Here is a 15,141-nt window from a genome sequence, read left to right on the forward strand (position 1 = left end):
TCTCTTTTACTGTGACACAATTCATTTAACTTTAAAATGATTAAAGGTACTAACACTAAGAAAGAGTATACAAACCAGTAAAGAGTTTGAAATCAATGTTGAATTTCAGGACAGCTTGGTGATCTGCAAATTCCCGATGAAATGTTGATATCGGGTATCATAGTCATTCAATAAGTCGCAAAATGTTCGAATACAATTTATAAAGCACAATGTGACTTATATTGATAACTAAAAATACCAGTATGCCAGTTTTGCCGTGTCAAGCTGTTACGATCCAGAAAGTCCTTCATTCACATCGAGTATATATCCTTCGAATTCCAACTATTGTTGTCATAAGCGGAGATTTAGTGAATAAATAATTCATATATCCTAAATGACAGCTTCTAAATAGCGAAACAAGCCAATTTATGCAGTACGAACGTTTTGAATCGAGACTCTCATGGTGGCGGCCATTGTTGAATGTTGAAACACGAACGACAACTCTGCTAGGAGAATGTTATCAATGACGAGCAATCTCCTACGCAGTGGCGAATGCAAAAGGGAAGTAACCTAAAAAATCGAGTTATCTCAATCGGACTGGCTCGTTCTTTTACATAGGTCGCCATTGTGAATTTTTTTTTGACGGTTATGATACCTTGTACGATGCTGTTCGCATCGTCAAAAAGTGTTCTGAAAGCAAAATGGAACGCCGAAATGAACACGTGCAATTCTGTTTATGGGTGAATGATGTGTCCATGTGGCATATGAAACGATTTAAATAGCCTTTTTGTGCATGTGTCGCGTATAACTGGAAATGTATAACTGCTTTTTATGCGTTTTGGGTGCATTTTTCCAACGATATTGGACGTTGAAATCAAAAGTAGACTATAGCGTTTGGATCATTTTAAAGGCTGTTTTTAATTTCTAAGCCTACATTGATATCTTGCACAACGATAGAGTAGAAGCCTGTAATTCTCTTTTTATCAACGTTTAACCGACTGTAGTTACCTACATATTTTAAGAAAAAAATTGACCATATTATCTGTTAAACGGATACCGATAGATTTCATTATCATTTTAGATTAAGATATTAATAATGCTAAAACAGAATATGGCATAACATGTTGGCAACGTTTCGACATTGAGTTGGAAAGTTTGAATATTGCCATTCTGCGATAGCATATATTTTATGAAAAACGCTCAAAAATGATATAAAATAAAATAATAATAATACAAATATCCGTATTCAAATTAGACTTTGCTTCATTCGTCCACTGTATTTCAGAAAGGATTGTACCTGCACGAGATAGGGCACGCCATTGGTCTCGTGCACGAGCATCAGCTTCCCAACAGGGACCAATACATCGAGATCCTCTACCAGAACGTGATACCGGACAAGCGCTTCAATTTCGATAAATATTCCGCACAGGATTTGGACCAGATGACAGTGGATTATGAATATTCATCTGTGATGCATTATGGGATACGTGTGAGAGTTATTTTTAGATTAATCTTCCATCGACAACACATACATGTGTATAGTTTTATAATTGTTTACAGTTTTTAGTTGGTCGCGTTAGCGGCCGACTAAATTTACAGAGCATATTTTGCAAATCAGTATGTGTTTAGAAGCCTAAAGTACGGTAAGAACCGCAACTCACTATGCTAGGAAGGATTACCTCGCCTGTCTGTACTGCAGACGACAAATGCGTCTACTCTACTTCTGCAGCGAGTGTATATATACCAGCTTGTAAGAAGACATCGGCCAGCCTAGTGTTTATCATTGAAATCTGTACATATTTGCTGCTTTCAGGGAAAACGGGGCTTAATGCCTGTCAAATAAGATTAGCCTGTGCACACTGAATAGCCTGTGCAATGCGCACAAGCTAATCAAGGACAACAGCGAACAACTTCAGTGCCTTCAACGCTTTGATTTGAAAATAATTTCAGAATTTCTGCAATTTAAGGCGTATATGCACTTAAAACTGTATTTCATGCGATATTGTTCTTTTCGAAGCAACCATAAATTGAGATTATACAAATAATACTAACATGGTTTCTAGTGTTTAAATAGCTTGTATTGAGTTTTTCGCATGTTACTTTGTAAGATATTTTTGTATTGCTGCAGGCTTTTTCATGGAATGGAGCGCAAACTATTAAAGCTCTGCACCCCGATAAGGAAAGCTCCATTGGTGAAGTGTTCCGAAAAGAACTATCTTTTACTGACGTCAAGGTAGTTAGCCTCATGTATCAATGCGCAAGTAAGTTATGTTCAATTATATTTTTGTTTTAAAAATCCGTGAGAAAATAAAAATGTGTTTGATGTTTATTACATATTTTCCGTATTTTTCTATGCGTCAGTCGTTTTCTGGAACTTCTTTCTTAAGATTGCTCACTGTGTAAAAGGTACTTAATAGGAAGGGATAGGAACACTAAAGTCTGGCATATTAATAAATAAAAATATAGTGGATAGCAGCATTTAAGAACTTAAGAATAGTATGCAAACGGCATTGTAAACACAAAATTCAGTATCTATACTGTGTGGTCGGTCATGCACCGATAAATATAAACAAGAACTATAATAATACTATTGGAAATAGTATCTCAGTGAAACTGATATCATAGTATGTGATTTTTTAAAGTCTATTTAACGCGCAAAAGCAACGAAAATTTCGTGAAGTATTTCGTAACATAAAGTTTACACCTTAACAATCAGTGTTCCTTATAGCAATAGCCACAATTTCGACGCTAGATGCTGTATGATTACATAGATTTTTGTAGATACAAAATGCTCGGATTTATTTATTTGTGACCACAATAAATTCCATGTTAATTTCTTGCGAATATATCTATTCATACGACACACGAACACTAAAATGGTACCATGTTAAAACCATAATGAAAACGAGCATTTTGTATCCACAAACATCTATTTTACCACACCACATCTGTCGTTGAAATTTCGGTAATTGCCATAAGGAACAATGATTTTTAATTGTTTAGCTTTATTTTACGAAATATTGTACGAAATTTTCGTTGATTTTGAGTAGTTATTTAATTAATTTAATTTATTCGGCACGTTACAACAAAAAAGTCCGATTTTTGCGTAACCTTAGCATGGGGTCCACAAGTATTACTGACTTGACTATCACTCCAGAGCAATGTGACAGCTCCATCATCTGTAACAACGGTGGCTACGTGGACCAGAATTGCAAGTGCATCTGTCCAGACGGCTCCGACTCTTGCTCCAAGGCCACACCAGACGACGAAGATGGTAGGGATTCAGTTATTAGCTCGAAGTGAAGTACAATAATAATCTGAATACCTTTATCAACATATATTTAATTATTATGTACTTAATCACATTTGCAAGTGCAATCTATACGTGGAATTTTATTAAAGTTATTTCTTAAACCCGGTTCAATCATTGTCAATCAATTATAATGTGATAGGTAAACACTATACCAATTGAGAGCAAACGACTCATATCCGCAAAGCAAGTAAATAACATTTCACAACTTTATCACGTTTCAATGCGAGTACTTAACTTGAAACGAATGCCTATGAGTGACAATTGCCTTTTTCTTTTTCTCTAGGCGAGTGCTTCAACGCCCACGACAGTTGGAAATGTGCCGTGTTGGCGAACAAGGGTGAGTGCCAGAGGAACCCCCGGTTCATGCTGGAGAGCTGTAAGAAGGCGTGTAGGCTATGAGGCAACGAGAAACCTGACAACGGTAATGGGTGTGTTATAGTTTATTAATAAGGCTTTCGGGAATATTTTACGTTTTGTTTTCTTTGTTATATACAATATTATATTATATTAAAGGGACCTTTTCATGTTTTTGGTAAATTGACAAAATTGAAAAAAAATGTTTAAGATTCGCAATTTTTCGTTGTAGTTATGATATTTGTGAGGAAACAGTAACATTTACCATGCTCTCAATTATATGCATCTTTTGACGATTTAAAAACCTGAAAGTTATAAAGCGTTGCAACGCGAAACGATTGGATAATTTGGAGAGTTGTGTTGTTGTCGTTATATTTTGTGACAATACGAGGATTGCATTTATAAAGTATAACATACATCGTTTACTGTATGAGCACGGATGGCCGAGTGGTCTAAGCGTTAGACGTTTACTTCAGGGGTCAGTGGATCGAGTCCAGATGATGGTTACATTTTTTTTCTTTCTTTAATTTTATTTTTATTTTTTACTGGAGCTTTTTAGATCCAATGTTTACATTTATCAATATAAAGCACTTAATGACAACTTTCAATACATGCCAAAATCTGTGAAAAGGTCCCTTTAAATGAGTTTACTGTCCATTGACTACGCCCGTTTAAATATTTCATTTGTTTGATGCGTCTCATAAAATATTTAATTTTACCCTATACGGATAATATTTTTCTTTTATTTAAAGCAGCACATAGGTTATCAGCTTGTCCCACATGCATTTACACACTGATTATGTAAGCCTATTGTTCTTTACGACGACGTCATTTTATTCCATTATCAGCCCCAGCTTTTGCTCGTGGTTTGGAAAACCTCGAATATTTGTCGCGAACACAGACTTATGCCATAGTATTGAATCACCACACCGTTTACATAATGCTGTCCCATTTTACAGGCTTTTATATTGCTGATGGTGTATTGATAACTACGATTATGATGCCATTTAGTTAATTGTGCAGGCTCACATTTGTATTTGTGTTTTCGATATTCAAACTGTACTATCACATCATTTAGTTGGTTTTGCTGGCCGGACTTTCTTTCTCGTTAGCTCGTCTGTACACAACATGCTCATGGAAACCGTGATGGACGTCGTCCCTAAGAGCGGTAATGCATGCGGGAGTGCGTGCGTCCTTCAGCATTTCCTTCAAACAATATATCATCCTAAACCACTGGGCAGAATTTGGCGAAACATTTCTGGAACTTGGTCCTCGATGAAAATGGTTGAATTTATTCCGGTCTGTTGATAAATTAAGCCACAGGGATCTAAAAGTGTTTTAAGAAAACTTTAACAAGTCGTCTTCTCTGAAAGATCAACGCCAACATTAATACATACTTGATAAGAAGCATCGTTTTTTGGTAATCTAGAAAGTTTGTTCAAATATTGCCTTAGGGTCAAAATTTGCTCCGCGACGAGGGTATCCAGTTTTGCATATACTAATATAGGGTATATATCTAAAAATCTTCTTGTCTGAAACCGGGAAGCAAAAGGCTTGTTGGGAATTTGGCGCGACGTAGTGTGGCGCCGCTGTTGGCGCGCCGTCGTGTGACGCCGCAACATTACTTCATAAACATGCACGTCATCTTGTTATTATTATCCCCCGCCATAGGCGGAGGGATATTGTTTTGGCGTTGTCCGTCCGTCCGTCCTTCCGTCTTTCCGTCCGTCTTTCCGTCCGTCCGTCCGGAGCCATATCTTGGAAGTGCTTTGGCGGATTTCATTGAAACTTGGTATGAGTATAGATATGGATAAGAGAATGATGCACGCCAAATGGCATTGAACACCATCTGTTAATAACAGAGTTATGGCCCTTTGTATCTTGAAAAAATGCTTTTTTTTGTGTGTCCGGAGCCATATCTTGGAAGTGCTTTGGCGGATTTCATTGAAACTTGGTATGGGTATGTATATCAATAAGAGGATAATGCATGCCAAATGGCATTGTACACCATCTGTTAATATCGGAGTTATGGCCCTTTGTATCTTGAAAAAAATGCTTTTTTGAATGTCAAATATAAAACTTTTGTGTCCAGAAGCATATTGGCGGGGGATATCAATTCAACGAATTTGCTTGTTGTTTATATATTGATATGCTTGGAGAAAGGATGCCATTAAAACGTTAAACACAACGCTAGCATTATTTATCCATTTCAAGTAGACAAGGCTAACGTATGTGGTATATAACATCATTTAAAGGGTCTCTTAATTATCCAACCGGAGTCAAAACTGTCCCTGCCCCGGGGGTCGTCAATTTTATTAATCATAATTATCTTGTTGTTTGAAAAATCAAACCCAAAGGCATTCATATTTGACACGTAGCCTATCCTAGAGGCTCTTTATAAAGATTGTTCACATAATGCCCCTCTGGTCAAAACTAGCATCCGGGACCATCAGTCAGTTTTACATAAATTTAAATAATATAAAAAATACCTTTAAAAATCACCTTGTTTAAAACCACAAAGCCTTATGGATGTCATGGTTGACATGTAGCAGCACATTGAGTTCCTCGATAGAGTTTGTTAAAGTAGGTCCCTTTGGTTAAAAATGGCTCCGCCCTGGGATGACCAGTTTTGCATCCACTAATATAGGGCAAAATATAAAAAAATCTTCTTGTCTGATACCGCCAAGCCAAAGGCTTTTATATTTGGTGTGTTACACCATCTAGTCATACTCCAAGTTTCTTTAAAGAATGCCCATGGGGTAAAAAAACTGTCCACGGCTCGGGGCTTTCTATTATTACATAGAATTATATTGGGGATACCTTAAAAAATCAAATGAGTCGCGTTCTGAGAAAACTGGGCTTAATGCATTTGCGTAAAGTGTCGTCCCAGATTAGCCTGTGCAGTCCGCACAGGCTAATCAGGGACGACACTTTCCGCCTAAACGTGATTTTCGGTAAGGAGGGACTTCCTTGAAACTAAAAATACCATAAAAGCGGAAAGTGTCGTCCCTTATTAGCCTGTGCGGACTGCACAGGCTAATCTGGGACGACACTTTACGCACATGCATTAAGCCCAGTTTTCTCAGAACGCGGCCCAATTGATTTCTTAACTGGTATGAGTGTCAAAGGGTCCTCTTGATTCGTTTAACCAGTGGTTATGTAGATTTGCGAACATATGTCCACAGAACTGGACAGTAGGTGAATACATGCGCCACATCCCGTGTAGGATACTAATCACCAACTAAAGGCGAATGCTGCACTTTTTAAAATGTTTTTTCTTGTCAATACAGAGTCTTCATGTATGTCAAAAATGCACTGTATATTTAGGCTTATGCAGAATAGAACACCTTATAAGCACGTTAAACCTGGATATTCCTTTATAGAGAATTGTGCGCATGTCCACGCCGTAGGCAGCTTTAGAATTTACAAATGTATTGCATCTGATATGTGACTGTACCCATAATATTCAGGTGCGACATATTTATCATTTAAAGTGTCCGCTTACATGTTTGCACCTTACTTAGCTTTAAAATATCCCAATTCCAGGGTGCAGGATCAACGGGGTTTTCAAGGATTTACACACGGGCTGGACAGAATGTAAACAAGTGTTAAGAAATTTATTTTTGCAGATATCTCAAGTTGTGAAATACATTTGGAAAAATCTGTAGTATATAAAATACTTTTTCTTGCAGTTTTCGCCGATATCGTAAGGTGTAAGATTTCAGCCGTGAATACATCAGAAATCCGTGACAAAATTTCACGTTGCGTGAAGCATAACCGTGCAGTACACATACAATTTTGAACAAGAACACAAGCTTATGAAATAAAGTAATTCTTATGTGTTTCGCATTGCAATAAGCGGCATAAAAATCTGTCTTTAATGCACTAGTTGAAATTCTTAAGAAACATTAATTTAACAAGTTATTTGGAAAAAAGCACCGCTAACCTGTGTGTTTACATCCATTAACGTTTAATTAGGAACCCAACAAAGTCACGTGATCCTGCACCCATTCAAATTTATAAAGAGTGTCTTAAAGCACAGGTCGAGATGTGTGTGCACTGTTTATCCTCATATTTATGTTATAAAGATAACTTAGACAAAATAACAACAATCTGTCTCCTATTTTCGCAATTGGTTGCTGCACTGGCAACCATCTTTACAATTTTGGTTGCCTTGCTAAAGAATAACAAGCCTAGAATCATGTACATGTTGTGGTATGTGTATCTAATACTCTATCTATTTTCTTTAAATTATTGAGCAACAATTTTGCCGACATGACATACTTTTAATGCATCATGTCTTGTTGTGAGCCGGAATTGAATCATTTCATAGGCCTAATTGATCTACAGTCGCCAATTTGTATTCTATGTTTAATTAGATTGAGTTGTTCAAGCTTTGAAAAAGCTAGTTGCCCTGCTTTTTAGCCCAACTGTAAGCAACTTTTGAAATTGAGTTTCCTGGGCTTCAATCTACTGGCCTCAGGCTAACAGGCAACCACTAAACTTGTAAGTTATGCATGATGTAAGATCTGACAGTGTATTGAACTCATTCAATTTGCAAGTCTGCAGACATTAAAGGGACTTTTTCACGTTTCTCATTGTATGAGCAAGGATGGCCGAGTGGTCTAAACGATAGAGCTTTTAAGATCCAATGGTTACATTTATCAAAATAACTAAAAAATGCCACAATTTAAGTTTAGTAATTTGTTGTTTATTTGATTTAAAAGTGATTTTGCTTATTTGCCTTGTCAGCGAGGTTACTTTGAAGTTATTATCACTTTTATCCTTTTTTTTTCAAACCATTAATAAAAAAAAAGATAATTGCAGCTTCATTTTGGGAAAACAGAGCATTTGCATTAATTGTCATCCCAGTACCAGAGACTCTCTTTAAAAGAAAAACACCATAAAATCAGAAAGTGTCGTCATTGATTATCTTGTGCGCATTACACAGGCTAATCTTATTTGAAATACATTAAGTCCCGTTTTCCCCGAGAGCAGCCAATATGTACAGATTTCAATGATAAACTGGCCAATGTCGTCGCACAAGCTGTAAAACACTAGACTGGCCAATGTCGTCGCACAAGCTGTTAAACACTATTGATTACATACACACACTGGCTGTCTGCAGTGTACCAATGGTGAAGTATAATCAGGCAGATGCGGTGGTTATCATTCCTAGCGTAGTTAATAGCAGACTGACTTGCAAAACTCCCTCTACATTAGTTGTCCGCTAGCGCGAACAACTAAAAATTGATAATGATATATCATTTTCAATTTATTTTCAAATAATTGAATGTATTACCTTAAGTTACTTTAAATATAACATTGTAGTCAGTAGATGCATTCTTTAAAAATTATTTCACATATACCTGTTAAATGTTGTAACATACGATACTCCTGACCGTTTAAAACTAGTTCAGCTGATGTAAAACTCAAGCAATTCAAAATAGTATACGTCGCGTTCTGAGAAAACTGGGCATAATGCATGTGCGTAAAGTGTCGTCCCAGATTAGCCTGTGCAGTCCGCACAGGCTAATCAGGGACGACACTTTCCGCCTAAATTGGATTTTTGCTAAGAAGAGACTTATTTAAACGAAAAATGTCATTAAAGCGGAAAGTGTCGTCCCTGATTAGCCTGTGAGGCAGCACAGGCTAATCTGGGACGACACTTTACGCACATTCATTATGCCCAGTTTTCTCTGAACGCGACTCGTATGTTCAATATAAAAATTTGAGGAACTTCATCAGGATAATACTGTGTGTTCCATCTGCTATGTTATTTTGAGGAAAGTGAAACGTTTTTTTATATAAAACAAGACCATTAATACAATATATAACTAAACTTAATAAAGCTTGGGGCTGTCATCGGTTTTTTATTGATAAAGATTTTACTCAAACGTATCTTTCCAATAGCAACATTGAGTCTTTCTATTCAGATGTCTGTAAGCTTATAAATGTAATCAAGAAATTTTTGAAAGTGTTGCAATTGTATCAATATCTAATGTTATTAAACTAACCAAGTTTTAGTTCGCTTTCCCAAACTAGCTCTAGACTAACCATCAGCTATGCTACTAATATTGACTATTGCAATTTGTAAGTTTCCGATAAAAAATATACAAAAGCTATGTTATGAGAACACTTATTCAATTTAAGATGGTACATGTATTTGCGTTCTTATCTAGTATAAACTATAGAAGTTAAATCGAACATGTTTAACATCGATGAATAACAATCAAAGTATCTAAACTTACGAAAATATGGTCCGTATTGGTCTTCATGTTTACTTTAGATTCTAAATTAAACATAAACACCAATATGGACCATATCTTCGTATAAATATAATTGGCAAAACAGAAGTCTTTTAATTGACAACAATACCACAGGCTTATCGGTCGGTATTGTGTGTATCAGTGACACTTTCATACCTCGCATATAACTGTCTATGGTAATGACCTCATACATCGTTCTGTATAACAGTGACATGCAAAGACAACTACGAGAGCTCAAAGTGCGAGGTGTGAAAGGCACACGGTGAGTGCATCGTCAACATGGAATGGATGCACAAGCACTGCAAAAAGACGTGCAAAGCATGCGCAAACTCGGGACCGGACCCGGATGGTAGGTTACAAAGTCCTTAACTATTCAATAAGTAAATTTCATGGCTTTGCTTTTATGGATGTGTTTTTTTAATCAGGCGTTTATATCACACTGGTTCAACACGATTTATACACCATGCAAGTTTTTGCATATTTGATGTTAATTTGATATTTAAAAAATCAAACATTACTAAATTTTTGATAAAATTGAAAATCTAGCGAACCTTCAGAATATGATTTTGATTAAGTGACTTGAATAGTAAAAAAACACGCCTTTCGATCGAGTTTGAGTGGACCGAACGACCAAATATCTGACTAATCATAATACCGTTCGGTAATGGGTTCGTTTGTCATTAGTACCTTAAAAGGTTATATTGGCGGCGTGTGTTAATAAGGGACAAATCAAAGATGGCGTGTCGGAACCTAAAATTAACCCTTTATGATTCAGTCTTTATTTATTGCAGTGAACTGCGAAAACATGCACTCAAACGCAGAGGAGTGTGAGAGAAGGGCGGCGGAAGGGGAGTGTCAGATAAACCGAGTCTGGATGACCGCGAACTGCCGGAAGTCTTGTCACATGTGCGGCGACAGCGTCGTCGTCATCACAACCACACCCGAACCTGAACCCAGTAGGTTAAAAATTGTTCGGTTATATCCATAATGCCCCTTAATTTAGTCATAATTTATATGTGTAAGTCGTTTTAAGATTAAAAAAAAAATATAATTGTATTAAGTCAAATTGAACAGCACTTAGTTAGTAAAACGTCACACTGTATCGCAAACATCAGAACAGATATGTAAATAAATAAATGATTATACATAAATAATACAGACACAGAGCTGTTGCAGTATGTTATCATCGAAACAATTGCTTAAAAAATATATTCAAAACTTTAGTATTGAACTATTTGCGTTTCATAACCCTTACAAGAAATCCCCGTTCATCACTGGGTACATTGCCATTTGTAATTAACAAACGTTTTTTTTTCTCAATATTTCACGTTCAAACATGCGTTGATAGACGGCAAGCGTGAAAACATCCACAACACTCTTGAGTGCGACAAGTGGGCGAGCACCAACGAGTGCTTGCGGAATCCTGATTGGATGATCCCTAACTGCCGACTAACATTACTTTATCTTGGATAAATTTGAAAAACCTTCTAAATATGATTTTGATATAAGTGACTTGAATAGTAAAAAAAAACACGCCTTCGTTCGAGTTTGAGTGGACCGAACGACCAAATATCTGACATATCATAATACCGTTCGGTAATGGTTTCGTTTGTCATTAGTACCTTAAAAGGTTATTTTGGCGGCGTGTGTTAATAAAGGACAAATCAAAGCAGGCGTGTCGGAACCTAAAGTGAACCATTTATGATTGAGTCTTTATTTATTGCAGTAAACTGCGAAAACATGCACACAAACGCTGAGGAGTGTGAGAGATGGGCGGCGAGAGGGGAGTGCCAGGTAAACCGAGTCTGGATGACCGCGAACTGCCGGCAGTCTTGTCACATGTGTGGCGACAGCGTCGTCGTCATCACAACCACACCCGAACCTGAACCCGGTAGGTTAAAAAGCGTTGGTTTATATCCATAACGTCCCTTAATTTAGTCATAATTTATATTTGTAAGTCGTTTTAAGATTTTTTTTTATATAATTGTATTGTGTCAAATTGAACGGCACTTAGTTAGTAAAACGTCACCGTGTATCGAAAAACATCAGAACAGATATGTACATAAATAAATGATTATACATAAATAATACAGACACAGAGTTGTTGCAGTATGTTATCATCGAAACAATTGCTTTAAAAAAACGTATTCAAAACTTTAGTATTGAACTATTTGCTTTTCATAACCCTTACAAGAAATCACTGTCCATCACTGGGTGCATTGTCATTTGTAATAAACAAACGTTTTTCTCTCAATATTTCACGTTCAAACATGCGTTAATAGACGGCGAGTGTGAAAACATCTACAACATTCTTGAGTGCGACAAGTGGGCGAGCACCAACGAGTGCTTGCGGAATCCTGATTGGATGATCCCTAACTGCCGACTAACATTACTAAATCTTGGATAAATTTGAAAATCTAGAGAACCTTCTGAATATGATTTTGATATCAGTGACTTGAATAGTAAAAAAAACACGCCTTTCGTTCGAGTTTGAGTGGACCGAACGACCAAATATCTGACATATCATAATACCGTTCGGTAATGGGTTCGTTTGTAATTGGTACCTTGAACGGTTATTTTGGCGGCGTGTGTTAATAAAGGACAAATCAAAAAAGGCGAGTCGGAACCTAAAGTGAACCATTTATGATTGAGTCTTTATTTATTGCAGTGAACTGCGAAAACATGCACACAAATGCTGAGGAGTGTGAGAGATGGGCGGCGAGAGGGGAGTGCCAGGTAAACCGAGTCTGGATGACCGCGAACTGCCGGCAGTCTTGTCACATGTGCGGCGACAGCGTCGTCGTCATCACAACCACACCCGAATCTGAACTCGGTAGGTTGAAAAACGTTGGTTTATATCCATAACGCCCCTTAATTTAGTCATAATTTATATTTGAAAGTCGTTTTAAGAATTTTTTTATATAATTGTATTGTGTCAAATTGAACGGCACTTAGTTAGTAAAACGTCACCGTGTATCGAAAAACATCAGAACAGATATGTACATAAATAAATGATTATACATAAATAATACAGACACAGAGTTGTTGCAGTATGTTATCATCGAAACAATTGCTTTAAAAAAAACGTATTCAAAACTTTAGTATTGAACTATTTGCTTTTCATAACCCCTACAAGAAATCACTGTCCATCACTGGGTACATTGTCATTTGTAATAAACAAACGTTTTTCTCTCAATATTTCACGTTCAAACATGTGTTGATAGACGGCGAGTGTGAAAACATCCACAACACGCTTGAGTGCGACAAGTGGGCGAGCACCAACGAGTGCTTGCGGAATCCTGATTGGATGATCCCTAACTGCCGACTAACATTACTAAATCTTGGATAAATTTGAAAATCTAGAGAACCTTCTGAATATGATTTTGATATAAGTGACTTGAATAGTAAAAAAACACGCCTTTCGTTCGAGTTTGAGTGGACCGAACGACCAAATATCTGACATATCATAATACCGTTCGGTAATGGGTTCGTTTGTCATTAGTACCTTAAAAGGCTATTTTGGCGGCGTGTGTTAATAAAGGACAAATCAAAGAAGGCGTGTCGGAACCTAAAGTGAACCATTTATGATTGAGTCTTTATTTATTGCAGTGAACTGCGAAAACATGCACACAAATGCTGAGGAGTGTGAGAGATGGGCGGCGAGAGGGGAGTGCCAGGTAAACCGAGTCTGGATGACCGCGAATTGCCGGCAGTCTTGTCACATGTGCGGCGACAGCGTCGTCGTCATCACAACCACACCCGAACCTGAACCCGGTAGGTTAAAAAGCGTTGGTTTATATCCATAACGCCCCTTAATTTAGTCATAATTTATATTTGTAAGTCGTTTTTAGATTTTTTTATATAATTGTATTGTGTCAAATTGAACGGCACTTAGTAAGTAAAACGTTACCGTTTATCGAAAAACATCAGAACAGATATGTACATAAATAAATGATTATACATAAATAATACAGACACAGAGTTGTTGCAGAATGTTATCATCGAAACAATTGTTTTAAAAAACGTATTCAAAACTTTAGTATTGAACTATTTGCTTTTCATAACCCTTACAAGAAATCACTGTCCATCACTGGGTACATTGTCATTTGTAATAAACAAACGTTTTTCTCTCAATATTTCACGTTCAAACATGTGTTGATAGACGGCGAGTGTGAAAACATCCTTAACACTCTTGAGTGCGACAAGTGGGCGAGCACCAACGAGTGCTTGCGGAATCCTGATTGGATGATCCTTAACTGCCGACTAACATTACTAAATCTTGGATAAATTTGAAAATCTAGAGAACCTTCTGAATATGATTTTGAAATAAGTGACTTGAATAGTAAAAAACACGCCTTTCGTTCGAGTTTGAGTGGACCGAACGACCAAATATCTGATTATCATTATACCGTTCGGTAATGGGTTCGTTTGCCATTGGTACCTTAAAAGGTTATTTTGGCGGCGTGTGTTAATAAAGGACAAATCAAAGAAGGCGTGTCGAAACCTAAAGTGAACCATTTATGATTGAGTCTTTATTTATTGCAGTGAACTGCGAAAACATGCACACAAATGCTGAGGAGTGTGAGAGATGGGCGGCGAGAGGGGAGTGCCAGGTAAACCGAGTCTGGATGACCGCGAACTGCCGGCAGTCTTGTCACATGTGCGGCGACAGCGTCGTCGTCATCACAACCACACCCGAACCTGAACCCGGTAGGTTGAAAAACGTTGGTTTATATCCATAACGCCCCTTAATTTAGTCATAATTTATATTTGTAAGTCGTTTTAAGATTTTTTTTTTATATAATTGTATTGTGTCAAATTGAACGGCACTTAGTTAGTAAAACGTCACCGTGTATCGAAAAACATCAGAACAGATATGTACATAAATAAATGATTATACATAAATAATACAGACACAGATTTGTTGCAGTATGTTATCATCGAAACAATTGCTTTAAAAAAAAACGTATTCAAAACTTTAGTATTGAACTATTTGCTTTTCATAACCCTTACAAGAAATCACTGTCCATCACTGGGTACATTGTCATTTGTAATAAACAAACGTTTTTCTCTCAATATTTCACGTTCAAACATGTGTTGATAGACGGCGAGTGTGAAAACATCCTCAACACTCGTGAGTGCGACTGGTGGGCGAGCACCAACGAGTGCTTGCGGAATCCTGATTGGATGATCCTTAACTGCCGGAAGTCCTGTAAGAAGTGCTAG

The 15,141-nt window shown here is 37.1% G+C and overlaps 1 protein-coding gene across 1 annotated transcript in view; it reads left to right on the top strand.

Annotated features, from left to right (window-relative positions):
- LOC127840613 (uncharacterized) overlaps positions 1 to 15,141 on the top strand; it is a 39,595-nt gene extending 24,454 nt beyond the window's left edge. Inside the window, 10 exon segments of the mRNA XM_052369022.1 lie at positions 1,265 to 1,468; positions 2,108 to 2,240; positions 3,137 to 3,253; positions 3,576 to 3,680; positions 10,707 to 10,871; positions 11,642 to 11,806; positions 12,584 to 12,748; positions 13,525 to 13,689; positions 14,461 to 14,625; positions 15,020 to 15,141. Coding sequence (XP_052224982.1) covers positions 1,265 to 1,468; positions 2,108 to 2,240; positions 3,137 to 3,253; positions 3,576 to 3,680; positions 10,707 to 10,871; positions 11,642 to 11,806; positions 12,584 to 12,748; positions 13,525 to 13,689; positions 14,461 to 14,625; positions 15,020 to 15,141 — 1,506 coding nt within the window.

Source organism: Dreissena polymorpha, chromosome 8 (genome assembly GCF_020536995.1).
Source record: "Dreissena polymorpha isolate Duluth1 chromosome 8, UMN_Dpol_1.0, whole genome shotgun sequence".
NCBI classification, from domain to species: Eukaryota; Metazoa; Mollusca; class Bivalvia; order Myida; family Dreissenidae; genus Dreissena; species Dreissena polymorpha.